General features: G+C 28.2%; 1 protein-coding gene across 1 annotated transcript in view; it reads right to left on the reverse strand.

Moving 5' to 3' along the window:
• Positions 1-24,993, reverse strand: part of LOC129961898 (ras-related protein Rab-35-like) — a 38,382-nt gene that overhangs the window by 7,706 nt on the left and 5,683 nt on the right. The window contains exons 2-5 of the mRNA XM_056075530.1: positions 17,888-17,938; positions 17,660-17,783; positions 6,267-6,391; positions 1,489-1,613 (exon numbers count right to left, since the gene is read on the reverse strand). Coding sequence (XP_055931505.1) covers positions 1,489-1,613; positions 6,267-6,391; positions 17,660-17,783; positions 17,888-17,938 — 425 coding nt within the window. The remainder of the gene's footprint in view (positions 1-1,488; positions 1,614-6,266; positions 6,392-17,659; positions 17,784-17,887; positions 17,939-24,993) is intronic.

Consider the following 24,993-nt stretch of genomic DNA (forward strand, 5'->3'; position numbering starts at 1 on the left):
ACTAACCATAGTTATGAATTCAGATAAAATACCTAACTATATCAAATTGTACAGGTTGCTATACAATATTGTAAAAAATTACAATTTTTAATGTTTTTTACTTTTTGGGGAAAAAAAAATGAAACTGCTTTTGGCAATATAGCATTATTTCAAACATAGCATTAATTCAGCATATATTTCAAAATAACATTTTAAACTTAAGAGTTTATTAATGATTTCACTACGAAATCAATAAAAATATCTAGAGTAAAACAGATCATTTCTTTAAGTTTTGTAGGAAATGCATCTGTTTATTGATATGTTTAAATAAATTCAATAGCATCAGAAACACACACACACAGAGAGAGAAACAAAATAAGAATTTATAAGCAGTATAATTCATAATCAAAACCATTAATTATTTCTTTGATTGATGAAAAGATGCTGGCTTCAGCAAATTTTTAGAAATATTCAATGTTTTAGAAATGTTGCACCCATTCAAGAAATCAATTATTTAATGACTATTTCTCATGGTGCTTAAATAACATTTATTTGGGTCATATTAATGGCCAAATTATTGATAAATGACAATGACATAGAATGTGCATGCAAAATGTAGAAAAGGTCTGTACACCCCAAAATTAATAAACAGAAAAAGATTGCTTAGATTCCATTGAAAGGCAAAAGAATATGATTATCATAGACAGAAAATGCTGTAGTAAACAGAAGAAAAAAAAGACAGAAAAAACTTCATATTAACTGGCAGATTATTGGGTTAAAATTCTTCTAGAGTAATGAACTCTATTTAATATATATGAAAGAACCATTGTTTAACATTTTTTCCCAAGAAAATATTCATAGCATAATATAAGACACCTAATGATAAATTAGCATCTTATCAAAACTGCAACATATAAATTATAATAATCTAAATGATAAAAATTATCAGGAATTCATCCTATTTTTACTTCAGTGGCAGCATTAATGTTTGCCCTATTTTCCTATTCAAGTAAAAGGTTATTATGCTTCAATACATTTGTAACATTTTCTAAAGTCAAATGTGACAAACAGAAAGTCAATAAAGAATCATCTATTTTCGACATTTGCGATAAACAACATGGAACCAATTCTAATTTAAACCAAATGTGTCACATGAATTAACAACTTGTGGATTATACAGAAACTCATCACATACTTTTAAAGCAACAGTTATTTCTTCAAAAATCAGCAACATAATTTGTTTTCTGTAACATTTTACAAATACAGCCAGTTGTCTCTCAAAACTGGTGTTTTGGAGTTGGTTACCAATTACCTAATTGCATCCAAATATTTATTAAGTTTTTCTTATTTTGGCAATAAATGGAAGTTCAAATCAGATACAATAAAACAGTTTACTAATATATTAAAAAAATTTGATGGGAAATATATTTTCCTTATTAAAAAGATTAAAATATAGGTGCAACTTCAATATTTCTCATTTTGTTGAAAAAGAATTTTAAAAAAAATCACCTCTTCAACATTTATATTTTCTTTTGCACTTGTCTCAAAAAGTTGGATTCCCATTTGATCAGCAAATCGCTGAGCATCTTCAGTCAACACAATTTTTCGATCAGGGTCATCATTTTTGTTTCCAACTGAAAACATATGAATATTTTAATTGCAATTTTATTTATTTTAAAAAATAAACTTGAAAGGAAAAATACACAATGAGCATAAAGTGATTATAAAAATTATAGAACAAAATAGTGACTAAAAAATAGCAATGTAACCTTTTTTTAAAAAATTCTATAACCTTGTACCAACCTGTATATATACCAAAGTGAAAAAAAAGCAGTGAAGAAAATTATTATCAATCAGTCTATAAATGTAATATAGATATTAAATTAATTTCTCATATTCAATTTTTAACAAGTTAATTTCAACAATAAATGGATATAGAAATGAATTTCAAGTTTGGACATCTACATGAAATAAAGACCACGAGTAAGGTTGGATATAATATTTCATAATTCAATAGAAGTTGAAAATTTTCAACTAATACCAAGTCCCAAATAAAGCAGTGATTTTTCATCAAATATCATGTGGCTTAGGTTGTTTACATAATTGAAATTAATATAGATTTTATTTTTCAAACATTTTGAGCTTCAAAATTAAAACTAAACCATTCAAATCCTTATTAGATGAAAAGAGAATTTTGTTTATAATACTATTTTACATAAAATGTATATATCAGGGGAGCCACACAAATCTGAAAATAATATTCCCTGTGCTTTCCCTGTATATATACCAAATATAAGAGGAAATGCACAAATAGCACTCATGTGTTTGTGAGTTTAGAATAACAATACATTCCTCTTTGTTTCATATGTAGAAAAAGAAAAGGGAAATAAGCAACAAATCAATATTACTTGAAATAATAGTACATTAAATGAACATTTATATTTACATACAAAATTTTCTTTATTATTGCCAAGAATTTAGCAAGACAAATTTGCATGTTAAGTAAAAAAACTTTTAGCATTTTCAGAAAAATTTCAAATTGAAACTGAAGTTGCAAAAGAAATTTGTACTTTAAAGTAAAGAAGTAAATCAGCTGTTTACTTTTCACATACTACAGTATTGATTTCCAATCAATGTAGGTTTAAGATATAGCAATTTAAAATAGCAAAATTTTTGCAATTATGTAAGTTTTGTAATTATATATATATAGTAGAATTCTTCACAAATATAAATTGGTTAAAATGTCTTTTTTTTTTTTTTTTTTTTTTTCAGTTTCAATAGCTCCACTAATATTATTGGAATAGTAGCTGTAGTTACTATTCCAAAATCAGTATTTTTTTTTCTTAGTTTTGAAAATTGGACTGATCTATGCATAAAAAAAGGGAAATGAGTCGAAAAGTGATGAGATTCTGCATATGGTGTTTTTTATTTTTTAGAGTCATGGCTAAAATCTTCTATTCCTGCAATGTTTAAAAATATAGGCATTTTTTTTTTAGATGGAAAAAAATTTAGTTTTGCGAAAACCCTGTGCAGCAAAAAGAAGAAAAATTAAGGAAATTTTGAAATTATATGGGAGAAAAAATTATGTTTTTGAGTATGTGAGATATTTTTAAAAAGCACACACAAAAAAAAAAAAAATCATTAATAAAAGCTTGCAAATCAATATCAGTTTTTTTTTTTTTTTTTTTTTTAATGAGATGCTCTAAAACACTTTCATCAATTTTTAGCAAATCCTGTTAATGTCTTTGTGGCCAAATTTTCACAGTAAACTGCAGATTCACATATATTCCTTACATATTTGAAGTTGAAGAAAAATTTGTTCCAGCTTGTGTGAAGAAATTTAGAAATATCTGCTAATTTAAAACAGGGTGCATAGTGAAAAGTTGCTGAAAAAATTAAGTACTTTTAAGCATTTTAACCAAAAAAAAAAAAAAAAGCATCTTTGTACATGTATGCATACATAAACCTGCCTATTTTCTGAGCATATGACATTTTCTTTTTAATAAAGCTTGTTCTGTTTTTTTCAAAAATTTTTTTATTAATTTTAAATATGCAATTTTTAAATTTCAATATTTATTTCCATGTTTGGCAACATCTACAACTACAAAATAGTCTTTTTGGTTTCACTAAAAAAAAAAAAAAAAGAATCATAAAAATGATAAAACTATCAATACTAAAGAATTAAGACAACTTTTATAAAATTAATAATCAAGATATGTGATCTAATAATAAAATTTTAAAAAACTACTAGTTTATTTAGATGGATACATCATTTCTGAAAATATCACTGATGTAGAAACATAGCAAGATCATCAGTTTATATCTGATTTTTATGCATGCAACTACCAATAAGATTCAACACAGCTGGGATGGAAAGTATAAATTTCCTTCTTGCACTAACTCGCTACAGTTAGAAATTTTAGTTATAGTCTCATAAAACTAAGAGCTAAGCATTCCATAAGAACTACCATCATAAGACTGGCAAAACTGCCATAAAATTGACAACAGAAAAAAAACGTAATCTAAATGTGTTTTTAGATCATTTCTTTTTTTAAATAGAAAAGAAGAGCAGAATTCATAAATGAGCAAGATCATAAGAAAAAAAAAATGTCTTACCGCTTCCTATCTTATTTTCAAAGTTTAGTAAAGGTTTCTTCTTTATCATTTAGCATTCCTAAAATTTAATAGAAACTCTCTTCTTAACTTATATTAAAATTACACCTTTAAAAAATTGCAGAGAAGTGTGATGATGTATTTTGCAAAGTGAAAATGCTTTAGCAACTTCTAGCTTCTATAAATAACGGAAACAAATTTGAGAATTAAAAACAGTTCTATAGTTAGAAGCAAAATGAAAATAAAAAATGCTAGTTGAAGCATTTTTCAAAGTTTTTTTTTTTTTTTTTTTTTTTTTTTTTTATTAACCAGTGCAACATGATGTATCACATTGCATTATATAAAATTTAAGAAAACTCATCACATGAAGAGAAAGCAGTCATGGTATAAAAACTTTTAAGTTTAAATTGAAGCAAAAAAAAAGCCCCCCCCCCTTTATTAAGATGCTAAGAAAGACAAAATGATGTGGCTTAATGATATGAAGAAGCAATGATATTGTTTTGAATTTAAGTATAATAAAAATCATTGTTAAAAATTATGTCAAAAATTAATTTTTCAAAGTTATTAAACCTAAAGAGGAAAAAAACCTTTAAAAATAGGGTCAAAATAATTTTTCAGCAATAATGCTTTGATGTTGCTGTCACAGTAACTTAAAATTCTGTTCTTATTTTTTTGAAATATCCGTTCTTAGTGGACTTCTAACACCCAATAAGTAACTTTCCATTTTTGTTTTGTTTTTGTTTTCCTTAGTAAAAATTAAAATTTGCTAAGACTGGTACAACAAATACTAATTTTCAAATCGATCGGTCATTTAAAAAGTACATAGTGAAAGAAATCACGATCATTGGAAACTAAGTTAAACGATCCAGTTAAAATCTCATCTTTCTAGATATTATGCAATCGATTAATATAATTATACAACATAATTATTTACAATTCAGTATAGTTCATTATAATCCCTCGAATGAGTCGTTCAAGGGGTTGCTCCAAAACAATATATTAATGAGAATGATGATTGAAACATAATGTACTAAAGAGAATGCAAGTGTTTTTACAGTAGTTTTCCATCATATTCGATAAATCTCTGTGGTGATAAAATTCATCCTGTTGTATTCCTATTTTCCATTGATAGGACCAATCTGCATATTCTACTTTTACAATACATAAAAAGTTAAGCATATACTTACCAGACAAAACTTAGCAACATCTAAAACACTAAACATTTTTTAATGTTTAAGAAATTGGAAAAAAGAAAAAAATCAAATACCTTTTGAGTTGTAGTATTTATTGTAAAGTAAGTTTTTCATACTCTCCCTTCTAAATAATTAAAAAAAAAAAACCCTCATTAATCGCTATCTTAATATATGTTGGAACTCCTCAATCTATTTCATCTTAGATTCCTTGTCCGAATTCTTCCCCTTTCTTGAAACATCTGATAAACAAGCATTTACTACTATGCTCTTGAATTACCATATTCAATATGTGGGGAAGCAACATGCAGTCTTCGAGTTCTTAATTTCTTCTTAAAAAAATTAAGGATTCAAGGAATTTAAGGACCTTATTTCAAAATTAAGCACTTTTAAGATACTTAAAAAATAGTTTTTAAATTAAAGCACTTTTCATGATGCTATGCACCCTGTAAAAGGGTTTCAAAAACTTTTAATCATATAATATACTTACATAGATATAGACTTTTAAAGATAAGTTTATTCTGGGTTCTAAGAACTTTGATTAACCAAACTATGTAGAAATTCTCCTAAACATGAGTTATTAGAATCTTTGTAATAGCTAATATTTCTGTAAAGAACCAACCTAGAAATATGATAATATTCCAAGTACTGATTAATTTTAAAGGAGGGTTGTGGGAAAACAAAATGCATTTTAGATTTTAAAAATAAAATCCTGTTTTCAGCGATAACACATTTTTAATAAACTCAAGAAATTGGTATAATTAATTTGATGAGTTTAGTTCTTCAAAAAATAAAATGAGCTTCAAAAACTGTAAAAATATCTCACATCTCTTATTACACAACTTTTTTTTTCTTTGTTGTATGGATAGCAATTAATATTTTCTACCAGCCTAAAATCCTTCTAGATTGAACGAAATTCATATCTGAATGGATTCTAAGCTTTAATTCCCTCCTTTTATCAAAAGAGAAAAAAACAATACTTACCTAATATTCTATTTACAACTTCACAGTTTTGGTCTATTTCATGAAGCCACCTTTTTACATTTCCAAATGATTCTCCATTACAAACATCATATACAACAATTACACCATGTGTTCCTCTATAATACCTATTCAAAAGATTTCAGTCTTTTAATTTCTAATTTATAATTTAAGAAACCATGAAACTTCTCCATAATTTAAATATCAAATCAAAAAATATTCGCCAAATATCGACAACTTTTCAATTAGGAAATCTAAAATATCAAATGACGCCTACAGAATACAAGATTTCAACCTACTGATGAATAATCCCTATATTCTCTGCAAAATAATAGAATTCTGCCATTATTTTACAAAATCCTATAAGCACGTTTTAATATTCTACAAGCTACCTTTGACAACCAGCTTGTACGTCTAGATTATTGAATTTTTAGACTGTAAATGATTATTTTGGTATGCAATCCTTCTTATTTGATACAAAGAAAAACATGAATTCAACAGAATCAGTTTCTTGCAAATTGAAAACATATTTATATATATTATGAAATAAAAACAAAAGTAAAAATCATACTACAGAGGTAATGATTGGTAAAAGCATGTTGTAATATTCCCCGTTTCCCAGTACTGATAAGACATTTACAGCCAGCTGTGTCGTCGCGGTTACTTACTAAACTCCTCTAGATAGCCAGATGGTGGATCTTTCCACCTGGGTGGTCTCGCATCTGTTCATTAGCGACTACAGTGAAAGACCACATGTGGGAATTCCTCGTCCAAGAGATATTGATAGTACCTTCAAAGAGAAAGGGGTGAACAAACATTTGGATGCTAAATGTTTCTCACTGAGAAAGGACTATGATATCTCCGTGTTCCAGAACAGTCAGTTATGAAAGGTGCATCACTAAAAGGACCTTCCCACGACCCACTGGCGCCGATGAGGGAGCATATGGCTGAACCCCGATTGGCCGAAAGAGAGCTCAAATGACCAATGTAAATTAAGAGGCGGAATAAAGTGCATATTATATATATATATATATATATATATATATATTTATTTATTTATTTAGGGAGAGGAGAAGAAACGAATTGCGGGCAGACTGTTGGACTACACCCACAAGTTCGGTGTCCGAGAACTACCCCTGGAGTGGTCGTGTTGACTAACAACCTGTTAGTTCCCTGTGGTGTTGTTTGTACGCATTGATGGAGAACTGAGTTTCAAGATAAACCTTCGACTTCGACTGTTGTGTCTCCTACTACAGGTGTAAATAATTATTTATTTAACCAAGATTAGAACAAGTTGTTCTTTGTATATATAGGGCTGTAAAATAAAGAATTGTCTGGAAATTCTGTTTCGTTATTTGATCAGTCTAGATCAGGACATTACAGCCTTATATAAAATTGGTGGCAGCGGTAAAGGATGAACTTTGCGCAAGGTCGTGTTGACGTGATAAAGAACTGAGCTTCAAGAAAAATCTTCGACTTTGACAGTTGTGTCTTCTACCACAGGTGTAAATAACTATTTATCTAACCAAGATGAGAAGAAGTTGTTTTGTATATATAGGACTGTAAAATAAAGAATTGTCTGGAAATTCTACTTCGTTATTTGATCAGTCTAGATCAAGACATTACAATGTTAAGTCAATGTTTCGGATGGATGAGTTTGAATTCAAGTGTAACAGTTAAAAACATTATCAGATTGAACTAAACAATATTATTAAAGATAAGAGAAAAAAATCATATGGCAATGAAATTGATTACATTAAAAAGATAATTTTTTTTTAAATCTTAAAATGATAATAAGATCATTTTTATAAGATAAATATTTTAGAATATATGAACATCGATTTCCATTAGTCATATGTAAGTTCCAATTACCCATTTGGTGACAGTTAAGTTTATTTTTGTGCCTGGTTCAACTTTCAATTTGAAGCTTATTTCTTAATTGCTTATATATCTTCCTTTAATATGATGATCCTCTCCATAACATTTTAAATAACATTTTTCAGTTCCATTAATTAACTAAGTGACATATTCCATACAATGAAACTGTAAAAATGTTCAAAGGAGCGGTCTGAAATACACATGAAGCTTGTATACATTTGAATATAGACGTTTGATTAGTAATAAGAATGGTTTCTGTGCTTGTAAGTATATTATATACAGAGATATTCAAAATTATCTTTGTGGCGCTTGCAGGAAGGATTTTTTTTTTTTCTTTTTAAATCAATAAGCTCAAGAAGTGTGATCAAGATTCAACATTTTAGGCAAAGACATAAAAAAATAATGCTGTCTTATCAAGTGAAACTTAGCTTAAAGAGCAACACTTTGATGAGTTTTTAAATACAAATTTTTATATAACAAAAGCTTAAGTTAGAATGTATTTTTGTTATCATTCTCTATTGAAGTTTCACAAGAACTTTTTTATAGCGAGACGGATTTAATGTTCGGACCAATCCTCTGAGAAATCAAGCCTTGAATTCTCAACCCTACAATTAGCCAGTCAAAATTCTGTTCTTGAGGTCGCTATGGTCATATATACTAAAAATAATGTGTTTAAAAATCCAATGTCATAAAATAAAATCAGTAATTTCATTGCTATTCAAAGATTTTAAGTGAATTCTTAAATAAAAAGTACCTCAAAAGTAATGACGTTATTTGTTAATTAATTTGGCAAGTTAGTAAAAACACGATTTGTAATTGGATAGTATTTTTTAAAAATAATATCTTTCATTAATGAATTGTTTTCCTTAAAAAATCTAACTGCTTTCAAAAAATATTCTCCCAAAATAGTTTACTTACAATCCTCATTATAATCATTACCTATCAAAAATTTAAGAACCATTCAATAGTTAAATTTTAGTAATATATAAAATGAAATGAGTTCAATAATAAACAAAAAGAAATTCTGTTAAGTAAGTGAAATTCGGGAAACTATAAGTCATCAAAATACATATTGAAATAATACATTCCTTTGACTTTTAAACAAAAAATTTTATTTCCTTATTTATATTTTCCCTTATTTAATATGGAAAATTTGACTTAATGTTATTAAGATGATTTTCTTTCATATTATTAAAAAAATACAAAATTTTTTTGAAAGGAACTCTAATATATTTTCAAAAATCAACACTCAAGAAATTTATTCAAAATTATAGGGAAAAACTAACAATTTAATATCCTATTTAAAATTATCCATATTTTTCACATCATTTTTAAGCTTTCATAAAATTACTAAACATTTTTTTCTCAAATATAATTAATACTTTACACATAAATTTTTCAGCTTTTTCAGTTTAAACAATTCAAGAATAGACAAGATAATATATTTTTTAAAGCTTCAATTAATACTAAAACCAGGAAAACCAGAAAAATAAAATAAAATTCATAATATCATCAAATGAAAAAGTTTTATAAATAAGTATACATTTTTAGCAGTTATATCAATTTCAGTTTCAATCAGCACATTCAAAGATATATTTAAGAAATTTTATGCACAACTATCATGTTTTAAACAGTCAGGAACAAAATAATATCAAAAATATGTTCCCTGAAAAATAGATTAGTATGATACCCCAAAAAGAATTCTCTATTCAGGATGTATATATGAAAAAAAATTCAAAAATTTAATTGAAATATAAAGAAAAATCAAATGCAATGATGTAAAACAAAAGATAAATAATTACTATTACTGAAAGAGAGTATTACTATTTTAACAGGAATAAGAAAGTATTTATGAAGCTAAACTCCAACACTGCATTCAAATTCTCTGATGCTGTCTGGAAGTGATACAAGTTCCTAACAAAACTATCGAATTTAATTCTAAACCAAGTTCTAACACTCCTAATAAGATTCAATCAGGCAACAGGGATCTGAAATCAGATTCTTCAATGATAAATAATTTTTCCTCCATCAGAATATTGGCATGCAAATAAATTAATAGAAATGACATGATTTCTGCTATTTATATTAGCATAATAGTTTATATATTGGAAAAAATATTTGTTTTCTCAGAAATTTTTTTAAAAAAGATCAGTAACTGTATTATTTATGGTTACAATAATATTGCTGCTAAAAGAAGGATTTTTAATTAAAAATCATTTTGCTTAAATCTTTCCTTTTATATGAACACAGAAGAAGAAAAATTTTTATCAGAAAGATAAAATTTACACATTAAGGGGGGGGAGAGATCTTGATAATCTATAATGCTCTTTAATTGTAAGTAATAACAACTAACATTTAACAATAAAATAACCAATTAATGATTACTTAACAAAAAAACATTATAAAGCAAGGTTAGTTTTATTTATTTATTTCTGTCAATTCAATGAAATGATTGAGGAATATTAGCAATATAAAAGGAGTAGGGATTGCAATACCGGTAGACCGGGATACCGAATACCGGTATTTTGAGCCATTTGTACAATTTTGTAATACCGGTATTCACAAGTTTAAATACCGGTTTTTCGGTATTTGCTGGAAATTTTTAAAATTGTCTCCATTATATGTTCAGGTATAGCGAACATAGCAAAATAGTATACGTTTTTGTTTTTATGTCTCCCTAACGGGAGAAATTAATTAGCTAATTAATTGCTTAAATCTAAATTAGCGAAACATGGATTATCTCTGAATAAAAATATAGTAGCCATAACGGCTATGGATCAACAATTATGAAAAAAGTTGGAAAGTTGATTGGTGAAAATCAGCAGTTGTGCTATGCACGTGGAATTCAATTAGGAGTAATAGATGTATTATACCAAAAATATAAAGAACAGAAGAATCCAAATATTGTGGATATAGTAACTTCGGATTCCAACTTCGAAAAGAGTAAGAGTGAGAGTGATATTGACAATGAAGATAATGACAATGTAATTGTTGAAGAAGATATTGCTAATGAGGATGAAATATTAACCTATCAAGAAATGCTTCCTATAATTTATAAAGTTCGAAAAATTGTTAAGATATTGAAACGTTCCCCTATAAAAAGGATATATTGCTTAAATATATACTAAATGAAAATAAAACAGAATATATGTTAATATTAGATTCTAAAACATGTTGGAGCAGTTTACTCCTAATGATGGAACGATTTTTGAAACTGAGAAATCCAATCCAAAAAGCAATAATCAACTTAAACATGTAAATTAATTTTTCAGATACTGAATTCTACTTAATATCCAGAACTATATCAGCTCTACTTCCAATAAAACTGACTATTGATTCATTATGTCGGAGAGATTCTAATTTATTAACAGCTAATGCAACAATACATTTCATGTTGCAGTCACTGAAAGAACAGCACACATCACTATCTGAAGAATTATATATTACATAGAAAAATTGCACAGAAGAAGGGCATACCGAAATAGAAAATGTCTTATGGTATTTATATAATTATAATGATTTTAAAAATGAAAATGAAAAAGAAGAAAAGAAAATAACCAATTCAAATCTGATTAAGTTTAGAGTAAATTTTCTTAAAATTTTTTACCCACAACCCTATCCACATTCAGAAGAATTCAGTTCAATTATCAAAGATTATGATGTCACTACTGTCGATAGTGATAAGGAATTGTCTCTTGAACAAAAATTAGAATTAGGAATAAATAAAAAAATTTCAAAGAACCAAAATACAATGCAGAAATCAGCTATATCCAAAACCATCCGACGAAAAATCGATTTATTTGAAGATGAGGGATTTAGAGGTAAATACTTGGAAAAAGTATATCGCGCATTGCTGACAGTACCACCAACTAGCGTAGATGCCGAAAGAGCGTTTTCGACAGCTGGTCATTTTTACACAAAATTACTTTTCAGGCTTCATGACAGAACAATGGATGCATTATGTTTTTTAAGATCACATTTCAAAAATTTGTAATAGTACCATAGACTAAATAGTGATATTTACACTTTTTTTGTGATTTAAATAAATAAGATGTTTGTTTATTTTTTTGTGATTATATACTGTTATAATTTATAAGTTACAAATTATTTTTTTGTGATATTTACACTCTCTAACAAAACTGGCAAATAAAACAAAGAAACACCTGTGTTTTCTTTCTTTTACCAAAATTTCCAATACCGGTATTAAAACCGGTATCCCGGTATTAAGATTTAAAAAATACCGAATACCGGTATTGAAGTTTTGGTCCGGTATTGCAATCCCTAAAAAGGAGCTATCTTTAGCTAGAAAATTTATCCTGATAAGTATTTATCATATTATCACTCACGGCAGATTCAGGCAAAAAAAATTTTGAATGAAATCTATGTAATTCTTTATGCTGTCAAAAGCATTTAGAGTATGTTAAAAAAATTTATCTTTTCTACCCAAACTTCAACAGAAATTCGGAGGAACCTGTAACTTTCAGGATATCGGCATATTCAGTGGGACTATTTTTAAATATTATATATATTGCAATTAGAGTAACATTTCCTTTCCATCTTGCAGATTAATGTCTGTACTGAAATGCTCCATGGATTATGTGTAGGCTAAAAGTACCTAGATCTAAATTTTATAGTCAATTTTGCACAAAAGTTCTTTGATATGTTAAAAAGAAATTTAATTTACATTTGGTCTATCCATACTATTTGTAAAAGAAGCTTTATATAAAAAACATGATCAATTTCTTTAAAATTCTTACATTTTTCTTGAGCATTGGCATGCCTTAAAAATACTGAATTCCAATATCTTGTGGAGACTCGATTGATTGATTCAAACCAATATCTTACAATATGATCCATTCGATATTTTTTCGAAAATTGGTTCAAAGCTTCATGAAAGCATATTAAAAAAAAAAATTATGGTTCAAAGATTTCTTAAAAGACTGTTGTAAAAATGGTGCTAATCTATAACAAAAAAGCTTGGCGTTTTTGTAAGACCTCACATACATTTTTTTTTTTTATTCCACTCTTAATGAACATATGTGAAAATAGTTCTGATATACCAATAAATGCATTAAAGAACAAATGTTTAAATGATCATAAAAGTTCAGCTTTAAATGAATGCTCTTGAACTAAAAAGTTCGAAGTCGGCTTATTTTCAAATCCGACCTTTTCTGACTTGATATGTCATCATTTCCTGTAATCCTTTTAGATAAAAGTCCAACATCAGTAATGACTTTTTTTGAAGTGCTGTGTATTTTTGTATGTTTCCTTTTTTGATATGACTAATAAGTACTTGTTTTCCCATATTTAAACTTTTTATCTCTTTTTATGAAGAGAGTAGTATGCAGCAAAGATTTTATGGAGCTTCCCTAACCCATTCAATAAAGTCAGAATTTATATTCTTATCCATCCAATCTGTATTAAATATGGAATTTGAGCAGCTCATTGTTTTAAGAAACTTCTAATCTATTCTGAATAAGCTCACAATTTCTCAAGTAATAAAAAAATCATTAAATAAACTCGCATGCGAGTGACTAAATACTAAGCAACAGATTGAATGTTACTCTTTCTTCCCATCAGAGAAATATATTCTAGTCTCTCATGCAGTAACAGCAGTTTCGCGCATCCTCATAGTTGCAATCTGGGAATCTCATGGGAAGAGCATAACTGTCTCTGAAACCGAAATTAGACTCATCTACACAGAAGAAAAGAGAAGCGAGTAGAAAAGCGGTGAGTCTCTGCAATTACACAAATGTTTTGCTTTTGGTGCTGTGGCTAGAACTTTTATTTTTGCAGTGTTCAGAAATCGGCATTTTTTTTTCAATGGAGGGGGGAAGAATTAAGGGACTTGAAAATCCCTGTATTTTCTTGTTTTTTATCGAAAATTTCAAATTTTACTGCATTTTCCTTGGTTTTTTTTAGATTATTTTTAAACCCCCAGTATTTTCCCATTTCTTGCAGCAGCATAGCAACTCTAAACAATGTTGATTTTTGGATTAATAAGAGATAGCAAACTGAATGTATGCAAATACATTTCAGGAACTATAATAGATTTAACATTGAAGAACATACTCACCTTTTCAAAATATTAATACATAATTCGAAATTCTTTAACATTATTTCCAATATTATTCGCTTTTCTAACAGAAGAAAATACTTCGATTTTTTCCTAATCAAAACATCTAAATATTTTTTTTCAAGGACAGAAGTTGTATCTCTAATATAAATGCTATTTTCAATTTTAAAAAAATGAACTTGTTTTTTATCTTCCCCCTCCTAAATTTACTACTGTTTTACTAACTCCATTTATATAACTAAAATGCTTACTTTGCACCTAGTGGGAACTTGTACATTTTGTTCATACACACCATGAGACATAAGGGAAGTATTAATGAAGATTTTGAGATAATTTCTTATTGATTAAAAACGGTTTTCATTCCACATGTGCGGGCAGTATGGGAAGTGATGTGTTGTGTATGATTTACGTATCCATCTTGATGAGGCGATTTAGAAAAATACAAATCTATTTACAACACAAGCATGCATATATTTAACTATTTACATGAAGACATATTTGAATTATCAGTTGACGCTCATCAAAAACGAAATTAAATTGTAAGAAAATAAACTGAATATACAAGATTCGAAACAAGAGTTGAGTTGACTCCGACATTCAAATCTGATTTTGTCCAACACAATAAGTTGCCCCTCCCCCCCCCCCCAAGTACTGTGACAAAAATGTATCTCACTGATAACGTGCCGGTAAACGAATTTCAAGTCCTCGTCTTATCAGGCTGGTTGAAGAAGCAGTGGGTAACGGTGCAAATCTGATCTTCTTTTTTATTATTTTTGTGAGTTTATCAGTTTGACTTTTCAAAATTTTGGGCGCGATGTCAGTTTCAGAAACATTATCGGAGAAACATGGTTTCAGTCTGTCCACGGAAATATTAACATTTTTATCTTTCAAAACACGTGTGAAAACTTTATCACTTCGCTTAATAACCAATTTTGGTCCATGCTATGTTGGTTGTAGGCTCTCACGAACGCTGTCAATGCAGATGAACACATGAGAACAACTTTGAGGGTCTTTGTTTGCAGTGATATGAAAATGGAATACGTTTAATATCTTCTATGGTGGTCTTAAGCATTTTTACAAATTCTGATTGGGATTGAAATTGGTATTCTCAAAGAAAGCGTATAGCAAACGAATGCCTTCACCATAAAGAAGCTCTGCTGGAATAGATTGGAAACCAGCTCTACAATTCGTTCGTAATCCGAACAATATTAGCGGAAGCGATCTTGTCCATCTTTCGTTTGCATGACACATAATGGTATGATGTAGTTCTATTTCATTTAAATCCTATTCATTTTGACAGTTATTGAAACAGTTGTGATTCAAACTCCAGCCTTAATCGGTGGTGATAGTTAATGGAATTCCAAAACGGGAAATCCAGCCTTTTAGTAAGTTGTCTGCTATTGTTTCTGCTCGAATATCTTGCATTGGAATTGCTTCTGGCCAACAACTATAGCGGCCTACGATAGTTAAACAATATCGAAATCTTCCAGATAATGGCATGGGGCCAATGATATCTAAATTGATTTCTGTAAAACGTTTGCTGACATTGTGATATTGTTTAAAAGAACTCTGCACATGCCTAGTAACTTTGGACTTTTGACACAGTAGACAGTTCTTAGTCCATGTTCTTGAGTCCTTGTTTATCGATGGCCATACAAACTTCGATGTCAATAATTTGGTGGTAGCTTTGACTCTAGGATGTGCAAGATTATGAACATTGTTGAAAACCATTTTCCTGAATGCTTCTTGTATGAAAGGTCTCTTTTTCTGTGTTGAACAGTCACAAAATATGTCGCAGATGGAACCAAATACAGGAACTTTTTCTAATTTGAGAGAGAAGGTATGTGAAGAAAGAATTTCCTTTAACTCTTTGTCTGTTTTCTGTGCCTTAGCTATACGACTCATAATCGAGAACTGATGGAAGATGCAATTCGTCTATTCTCGACAATGAATCAGCGATGATGTTGTCTTTTCACGATATATGCTGGTGTTGCTTTGTCTTGTCTTACTTCTGGTGGAAAGCATAGGTTAGTGATTTGTGGTCGGTAAAAATTATGAAGTTTCTGCCTTCCAAAAAGTGTTTGAAATGTTTTACAGAAGAATATGCAGCCAGTAGTTCTCTGTCATATGTGCTGTAGCATTTTTGGGTATCAGTCAGTTTTCTGGAAAAGAAACTAAGAGGTTTCCAGATTCCATCTTTTAGTTGTTGAAGAACTCCACCGATGCCATTAGCAGATGCTTTATCCATTGTGTGTATTTTCTGATGGATGAATTAGAATCGTTGCATGACATAGTTGTCGTTTACTATTTTCGAATGCTTGAATTGCTACTTCTGTCTAGTGAATTTTGTTATTGTCGTTCTACTTTTCTCTTTTAGATACCCATTTAGAATAGCTTGATTTTCCGCAGCATTAGGAATAAATCGATGGGGAAAATTTATAATCCCCAAATATCTTTGCAACTCTTTTATTGTTTCAGGAAGCTTGAAATCTTCGATAACTTTTATTCTTTCCTTCGTTAGTTCTATACCATCTGAAGAAATTCCATGAACTAAAAAATTTATTTTGGTTGGGAGAATTTGCATTTTGCAACCTTTAACACCAGACATCTTGAACTCTTTCCTTTTTGTTTTCATTATTGGTTTGAGTGTTATTATATGGTTATTTTAAGTTATTTTTGTTATTGTATTTTTGCTTATTAGTGGACTTATCCGTCTAATTTATTGTTTTGTATTTTCCTTTCTGTTAAAATGGTATGTCTCTTGGGCCTAATTTCAGAGGATTTTCGGGTCACGAGGAATCGATATTAGACTGTTTAGTCTGCATTCCTTCACAGAAAATATCCTTTTTTTTTTTTTTTTTTTTTTTTTTAAATTCCTGCCTGAGGGTGACCCTTGGAAAAAGTCTTCAAGCCGGATTCTTTCTTTATTTGGTTTAATTTTTATTTGATTTAATTTTGATTTTTTCCTATTAACTTGGTTTTTATTACTATTTTGTTTCTGTTCCTTTTTTGGTTTTAGTTTGAATAAGAAACAATTTTAAGTGGCGATTCCGAACCTATTTAGTTTCGTTTTCAAAATATTTCTAACTTTAGATTGGTTACTTATATTATATATATATATATATATATATATATATATATTCTTCGAAAAAGTATATAAGTAAATAAAAATTAAATGAATCTGGAATGTTAACACACACATAGGGTAAATCCGACTCCAAATTAAGTCAAAATTAAGTAACTTCTTTCCCCTGTATCTTATTCCCTATCAATGAGGACAAAAAGAAATGATTAAATATTTTGAAAATTTTCTTTTTAACAAAGAGGAAAATGGTGGGATCGTGAAGACTCCCAACTTTACTTGCTATTGGCCACAATGCAATTGTAGTTTAAAACTGACATACATTCTTGCATGAAAAGTGAAATGCAAATTTATACCCACGTTGATGTTATAGTACGAAATCTTTCTTGTCCCGCTGTGTCCCAGATCTGCAGTTTGACTCGCTCGCCATCCACCTCAACAGTCCTGATTTTGAAATCAACTCCTATTGTAGTAATATAATTTCCTAGAAAAATATTAATTGTTAATTTTTTTAATACATTTAAAGCAGTATTTGCAAAATTTCAATGGAACAAATGTTTCTTACTTTCAAAACATGTATGTACTAACCTGTGAATGTATTATCAGCAAAGCGCAATAATAAACTGCTCTTTCCAACACCTGCAATCATAATTATTAAATTAAATGTGCTATAGTATTTTAAAAAACATAAATAAGAAAAATTCCTTTTTATCTTTTCATACTACAAATTTCCAAGAAATTTAAAACGCATGGTGTTGTGAATTTACATTATTTGAAAGCAGTTTTAAAATTTTTTTTTTCCTTCAAATCAATTTTTATTGAAAATACATACAAAAGATGAGTCTGTACCTGCGTACCAAAGTTGCAGAAAGATTATTCAATATAGAAATCACTGAGAAAGATTGGGTACAAATCATTTTAATATTAACTGCTTCAATGCAGAGGTTCTGGTTAGAAATTTAAACATTAGAATAATATTTGCACTTTTTTTCAAATCGTATGTTTAATCCAAGAAATGATTACAAAACATTCATATCTTTCATTTGAAATTTTTTTGAAGGCTGCCACTTGATATTTTTGTTTCAATTTTTCATCATTTGTAATAAAAATAACCACAATGTTGAAAATAGAAATATTTGCACCTTTTGTTATATTGCTATATAAATAGCAATCTGCCTTAGATTTTCTGTATTCTAGCTAAATTTATTAATTTACTGAAACAGTCGTTCCTGCATTTTGGCTCAGTAATAGATCAGTCGTTCCTGGCTTAGCAATAAATGCATAGTTTTTTGAATGATCAATTTCATTCATTTGCATGAAATGTTTGGTAATTAATTTTGCTTTGTACCTTTATATATTAACAAAATCGTCCTTTTTCGATTGAAACACCCCATTTGTAATGTATTATATTTGTATTCTTTGGTGCTTTCACACAAATCCATGTTTCATTTTTTTTTTTTTTTTCTGTAATGATGGCATTTCATTATCTACAATTCCCCCTCCTCCACACTTCTAATCCAGTATGCTTTCAGCTTTTTCTGCTCTTCCAGTTTAACTTTTATATAGCACTCAGCACACATTACAAAATGAGTATTTTTTCTTTCATTCCTCCTCAATCCAAGTTTATGTGATTTTGCTATATCTTTACAGTTCAAACTTAGCATTTCTTCACTTTTTGGATTCTCCCTAACTAGAAATATTAACTATGACACTCCTTTAGAAGCAAAATTATCTTCATCAGAAATGACATGTATTGACAATATTTTATTTTATTTATTTATTTTCATTTATATACTTTAGCCTGTAGATATTTGGTGTTTCGCCTATCTTTATACATTTTTGTGATTTCAAATGAAATACGTCCCTTTTAATTTTGTCAATATGATGAGATATACAACCAGCAACAGTCAATTTCTGAGAATTTGGTACAAGTCCATGCCATTTTTTAACAAGAGATTGATTTTGATAGAAATCGTAGGGTAAGATGTCATACTCAATGCTTTTCTAGAATTCCTGATACTATTTACTGTCGTTTAACTTTGGGACATTTTTTTTTCGAAGTGAAAATTAAATTTTTTATACCAACTTCGCATTCATCACTGTTAGTTTGCAGGCACCTTCTTTTATTTAATAAATCATATTTTGGATAAATTCCCTGCTTTACTGAAGGCAAATAATGTCACTTTCCTTTAAGAATTTTACTTTATTTTTTTTAAATATCACTCAAACCTTGCATGTTTAAATTCTCTTTCAGAAAATATATTATATCTGAGAATTGGCACAAAAGGAGAACGAGTTAGGTCTTTGAAATGAATTTTCACATCAATGGAACTAATTTTGGTAGCAATTAAATTTTGACAACATACGTATATTAATAGATCCTTTAATTCCATAAATTCAGAGAAATACTTTTCATCATTTACTAAACGATCAGTAGCTTCAAGATCAACATACTATTTTACAATGTTACCTTTACATATAATGAATCAGGGTGTGTAGTGAGAAACTACTGCAAAAATTAAGTACTTTTAAGCACCTTTGTATAAGGTAGCATATGTAAACTGCATATTTTCGAAGCATAAGATTTGTTTCTGTTTTATAATAAGCATCGTCCCTATTGAAAAAAAAAATTAATTAAATTTAAGTGCTTATTTTTTAAATTTTATTTTTAAATGTTATTCTTTAAATTTTAATATTTATTTCTGCATTTGAATAGCATATTCTAAATTTTGTAACGTGAAATTTTGGGCAAAAGCATAGAAATGATTATAAAAAATTTAAAAAAAAACTATTAATATCAAAAAAATTGTCAACTTTTATAAGATTAACAATAAAGGTCAGTGATCTTTTCTGATATTTCTTAAAACTAATAAGTTACTAATTCATTTAGATAATACAAATTTCTAAAATTGTCAATAATGTTGTAGAAGCATAGCATGACCAAAAAGTTTTGTATTCGATTTTCATAATAATTTTAATAATAAATAATAATAAGCAATAATAAATGTCAGCATGTTTGAGATGGAAAAAATAAATTTCTTCCTGCACTAACTCATTCTATTTAATACTTTTATCTGTAATCTTATAAAGCTAAGAACTAAAGTATTCCTATGGCTATCATCATATGACTGACAAAACTGCCATGAAATTGAACAATACCATGTCGTAAATGAATTTTTTAGAACACTTTTTAATAGAAAATAATAGCATTCACAAAAGAAAAGTTAAAAAGAAATTGTCTTATCACCTCTTACTTTTAATATTTAATAAACTCCTTTTTTGAATATTTACCGCTCCTAAAATTTAATGAAAACCTGGCTTAATCTGCAAGAAAAATTTCTTACTTAAAAAATTACAGAAGAAATGTTATATATATTTTAAGAAATGAAAATATTTTAACAAGTCCTAGGTTTCTTAAATAACAGAAACAAATTCATTTATTATTAAAACAAAATAAAATCAGCCCAGTAGTTAGAAGCAAAACGAAAATAAATCAGCTGGAGCTTCTCCCTAAAACTTTCTCGCATACTGCCAGAAAATGCCTTGCATGGCATTGGTCTACAATAGTTGCGGAATATCAACCTTAGGAGTGAACATTTTTACTGATTCTATTGTGTGATCCTTGGCAAGTATTTGGCGATTAATCCCTGGCAAGCAGTTGAAAGTATCCGAAAAGCCCATTTGGGTTTAAGACACATTTTTCCAAATTGATGAAATTTGACTTTAAACTACACATGCAGTCATAAAATTACATACCAAATCTGATACATTTAATTCATTGCAATTTTGAGCTATCGCGTTTACATGTTTAAGAAAGTACAAACCGACATACGGTGAACCCTTTATTACATTTGGTTCAAAATTTGATAGATGTTTATACTATAGATATTAAAACTGTATACTCAATTTCATCTATCTAGTTCTATTTGTTTTGTGGTTAGTTATATTCGAACAGACGGACAAACAAACAGACTTTCTGTAAACGAGTGTTGCTCAAAATCAAAATTCTTCTCAAAATTTGAAACCTGTATTCGAAATTTCATCCGACTAACTCAAATTGTTTTCTGTAATCTCTGTCACAGACAGAAATTTTCAGAAAATGCGTTCTTCGAATTCAAAGAGGTTTGAAATGTAGAGATTCGTCAAAATCTAGAGTTCGAATTTTTTTGACGATTGCAATACTTTTCTCTAAATTTTGTATACGAGAAAATAAAGATGCCAATTGAGGCATTTTTTTAAAAGCATTTCTTGAAGCTAACCCGAAACAATATATTGCAATGTTTCAAAAGTGAACAAAACTCATCAAATAAAGAATTTTATTCAATGCACTGCTTAAAAAATTTTTAAAGCTTAAATAGATGCAAAGAAAACCATTTTATATGCAAATGCAAAGAAAGCATTTAATTACAACTTTAATCGCTGCAAAATAAAATGATTCAACGATTCGAAAAAGCAATGTTATTATTTTGAATTTCATTATAATAGCATTCATTGTTATAAATTGAGTCCAAAATTAATTTTTCAAAAATTATTAAAACTAAAAAAAAAAATACATTCAAACAAAATTTTTATTATTGTAAATCTATTTTTTTAAACCTTTAAAACGGTGTTAAAATAATTTTTGTGCAATAATATGCTCCGATATTATGATGAAAACAAGTTAAAGTTCTGTTTTCATTTTTTTAATTAAACTTCAAATTAGAAGTTTGAGAAATCCGTTCTTTGTTGAAAACTTCATGCTCCTAACTTCAATGACTTTATGCTGTACATTGCTCAGGACAAACCTTTATATATTAAGAGATATTTCATTGGGAAAAAAAAAATTCTATAAAATTTATAAAAAGGGGGAAATTATAATAAAAAGATATAAATACTAAAAACTTCCGGAATTTTTTTAAAAATTATTATTATTATTTCTTTAAAAATTTTAAATACCAGATCCAGGAGGGTTTTCCCTCCTTAGTCAAAACAATAACATTCAATAAACACCACGAAGGAAAACAGAACAATTGAAAATTAAAGATTTCAAGTTAAATTTTTCATCACACTAGATTTTATGCGATTGATTTACGCATCGCAATTAATTACAATTCAATATAGTGCAGTTGAATACCTGTAATAGGTAGTTCAAATGATTGCCCCAAAACGACATAATGGGAATGAGGTTCGAATTTGTTACTGTTTTTAAAGCATCTTTTCACATGCTCGATTGATCTTTTGGGCATCCTGCTGTTTTCTTATTTTCCGTTGATCGGATCAATCTGCTTTAATAACACGTAGAAGTTTAAATATATACAAACCAAGTATAATTTAATAAGTTCTTAACATCTAAAGCATTAAAAATTAAAGTTCGAATGTTTTTCGATCTGCAATAAGTATGACACAGTATATATTTCGTACTGCCCATTCCGGGTAACTATTCAAGTATTTTAATAATTGGAAAAGCGCATTGTTAAGGAAAAAGGAAGCAAAAAAAAAAAAAAAAAATCTTTCAACGTAATTTTAATGCATGCTGGAATATCTGGATTCCTTCCCTTTTTTTGGTTCTTCTTCGATACATCCGTAAACAAGCCTTTACAAACATGATTTCGAATTATCAAATTCAATTTAAGGGTAAACAAAACAAAATGAAAAGCTTCCTTCGCTCTTCACGAGAAAACTAATAACTTTTTAAGGACCTTTTCAGAAAATTAAACATTTTTAAGGTGCTTAAAAAGGGTTTTCAAATTTAAAGACTTTTCATGACGCTATGCGCCCTGTGCTCTTCTATTTTGACATTGACAACTATTTCTACATTTGTTTTCAAAAGTTTATAGTCACTTTTTTTTAAGCCAGTATGTTCACAATGAAAATTTTTTTTATATATACATTTCACTTTGGTAACTCTTAGTACTTTTAACTGCAGCAAATGAATTAATTTTGATATTCTTTGACTTATAATTTCGATTAATAATTTTCATTTCCATTTAGATATCTTTCTTTCATTAACTCCTAAGTTAACTTCTCAGAGGATAATGATATTGTAATTTAATAAATGACATTTTGATAAGAACCTATTAATATTAAAAAGTGATACGCAATGCCATCGTCTAATTTAGCACTATTTTAACTGATGAATGGTCTCATTCAATTCCATTAAGTGTACTTCCAAACCGTCAGTATCTTCTAATTTGCTGTCCACAATTTTCTTCTTGGATAGAGTTGACTTATAATGCCCTTTTTTCGAAAAGCTGCAAATAAATTACTCCATTTTGAATTTCCTATGCCATATGTATATCTTTAATATATTCGAGAAGACATCTGCTATGCAAGGTACAATAAGAAATTTGTACTTTTTATTCTACTGGTCTTCAGTTTCTGGAGGCAGTTTTCTCAAGACATTCTTTATCACGTTCATCTATCTACTACAGTTTTCATTTCAAATTCCCAACTATCAAGATTTATTCCATCAGATGGTTTTAAAATATATTTTAGTCAGTTACCATTTGTTGTAGAGCCAATTATTACACATTTTTTTTATGTATTCAAAGTATGTTTTATTGATTCAGTTATTTTAAATAAATAAGAAACAGAAGAGCATAATTCTTTTTAAACACATCTTGGTTGTATTTAATTTTTCTGCGAAAATATTTTTGTTTCATACAGATTTCATATCCCACATTCACACTAATACTATTTTAAGAACCATAATATTAAAACTTTCTTTAATCATTTGCTTCATCATATATTCAAATTCATGTATTTTGATTTTGACTTCTGATGATACGAAACCAATGAAGGGAAAAATAAAAATGCTTGAATTCTAGATACTACAATTCAAAAGAGCATAACACTTGAAATTAAAAATGTAGAAGAAAGTAGATGTTGATATGCTTTATAGAGCATCATTTTGAAGATATTACTATATGAAATATTTCAATAAAAATTGGCAACTATGTCGATTAAAAAAGTTATCCAATGTCCAAAAAGATATTAACATGCCGATTGGTTGCACTAAAAATTTGGAATTCATAAAATATAAGAGAAAATTAAGCCAAACAGTGAAGAAAATTGTTACAAATTGCATTTAAATTAATTTTGAAAAACTAATTAAAATTAAAAAAATATTCAATCAGAAATAGATTATTTCTCTTATTTTATTCTATCATTGAAAAACTGTTTTTTCTTTTTTAATTTCAAGACAGTATAAAAATTTTTGTGTGATGATATTGTAACTAATTGGAGATAGCGAGGACCGAACTCGTAACCTTATGGTTAGTAGCCGCATAACATGATCACTAGACAAAAGTGATCACTCCTGTCCGAATGCTGTTATCTGGCTTATAAACTTCACCATATTACTGAGTTTACTGATGACAAATGAGTTTTATCTAAATAACTGCATAAAAGTATTTTTTAGTTAAAAAAATTTTGGACATGGAAGAATTTTCATAATACAATGAAAGGTATATCAGCTGTAATCAATAACTTGAATAGATTTGTATTAGTAAATGCCAAATGGAATGAATAAATATCTTTATTATAAATTTTTAAAGTGAGCTTAATTGATCAAGAAAAATCATTCCCATAGATTTATTGACATATCTCTACTAACAATAAAAATGAATATGTGTGTGTTGATTTTCAATAGGCCAGACCACTTAAACCATAGTTTAAAAAATTTGGAACACATATACTTTGGTCATTGAAAATGT

This window comes from Argiope bruennichi, chromosome 1 (assembly GCF_947563725.1).
Source record: "Argiope bruennichi chromosome 1, qqArgBrue1.1, whole genome shotgun sequence".
Lineage (NCBI taxonomy): Eukaryota > Metazoa > Arthropoda > Arachnida > Araneae > Araneidae > Argiope > Argiope bruennichi.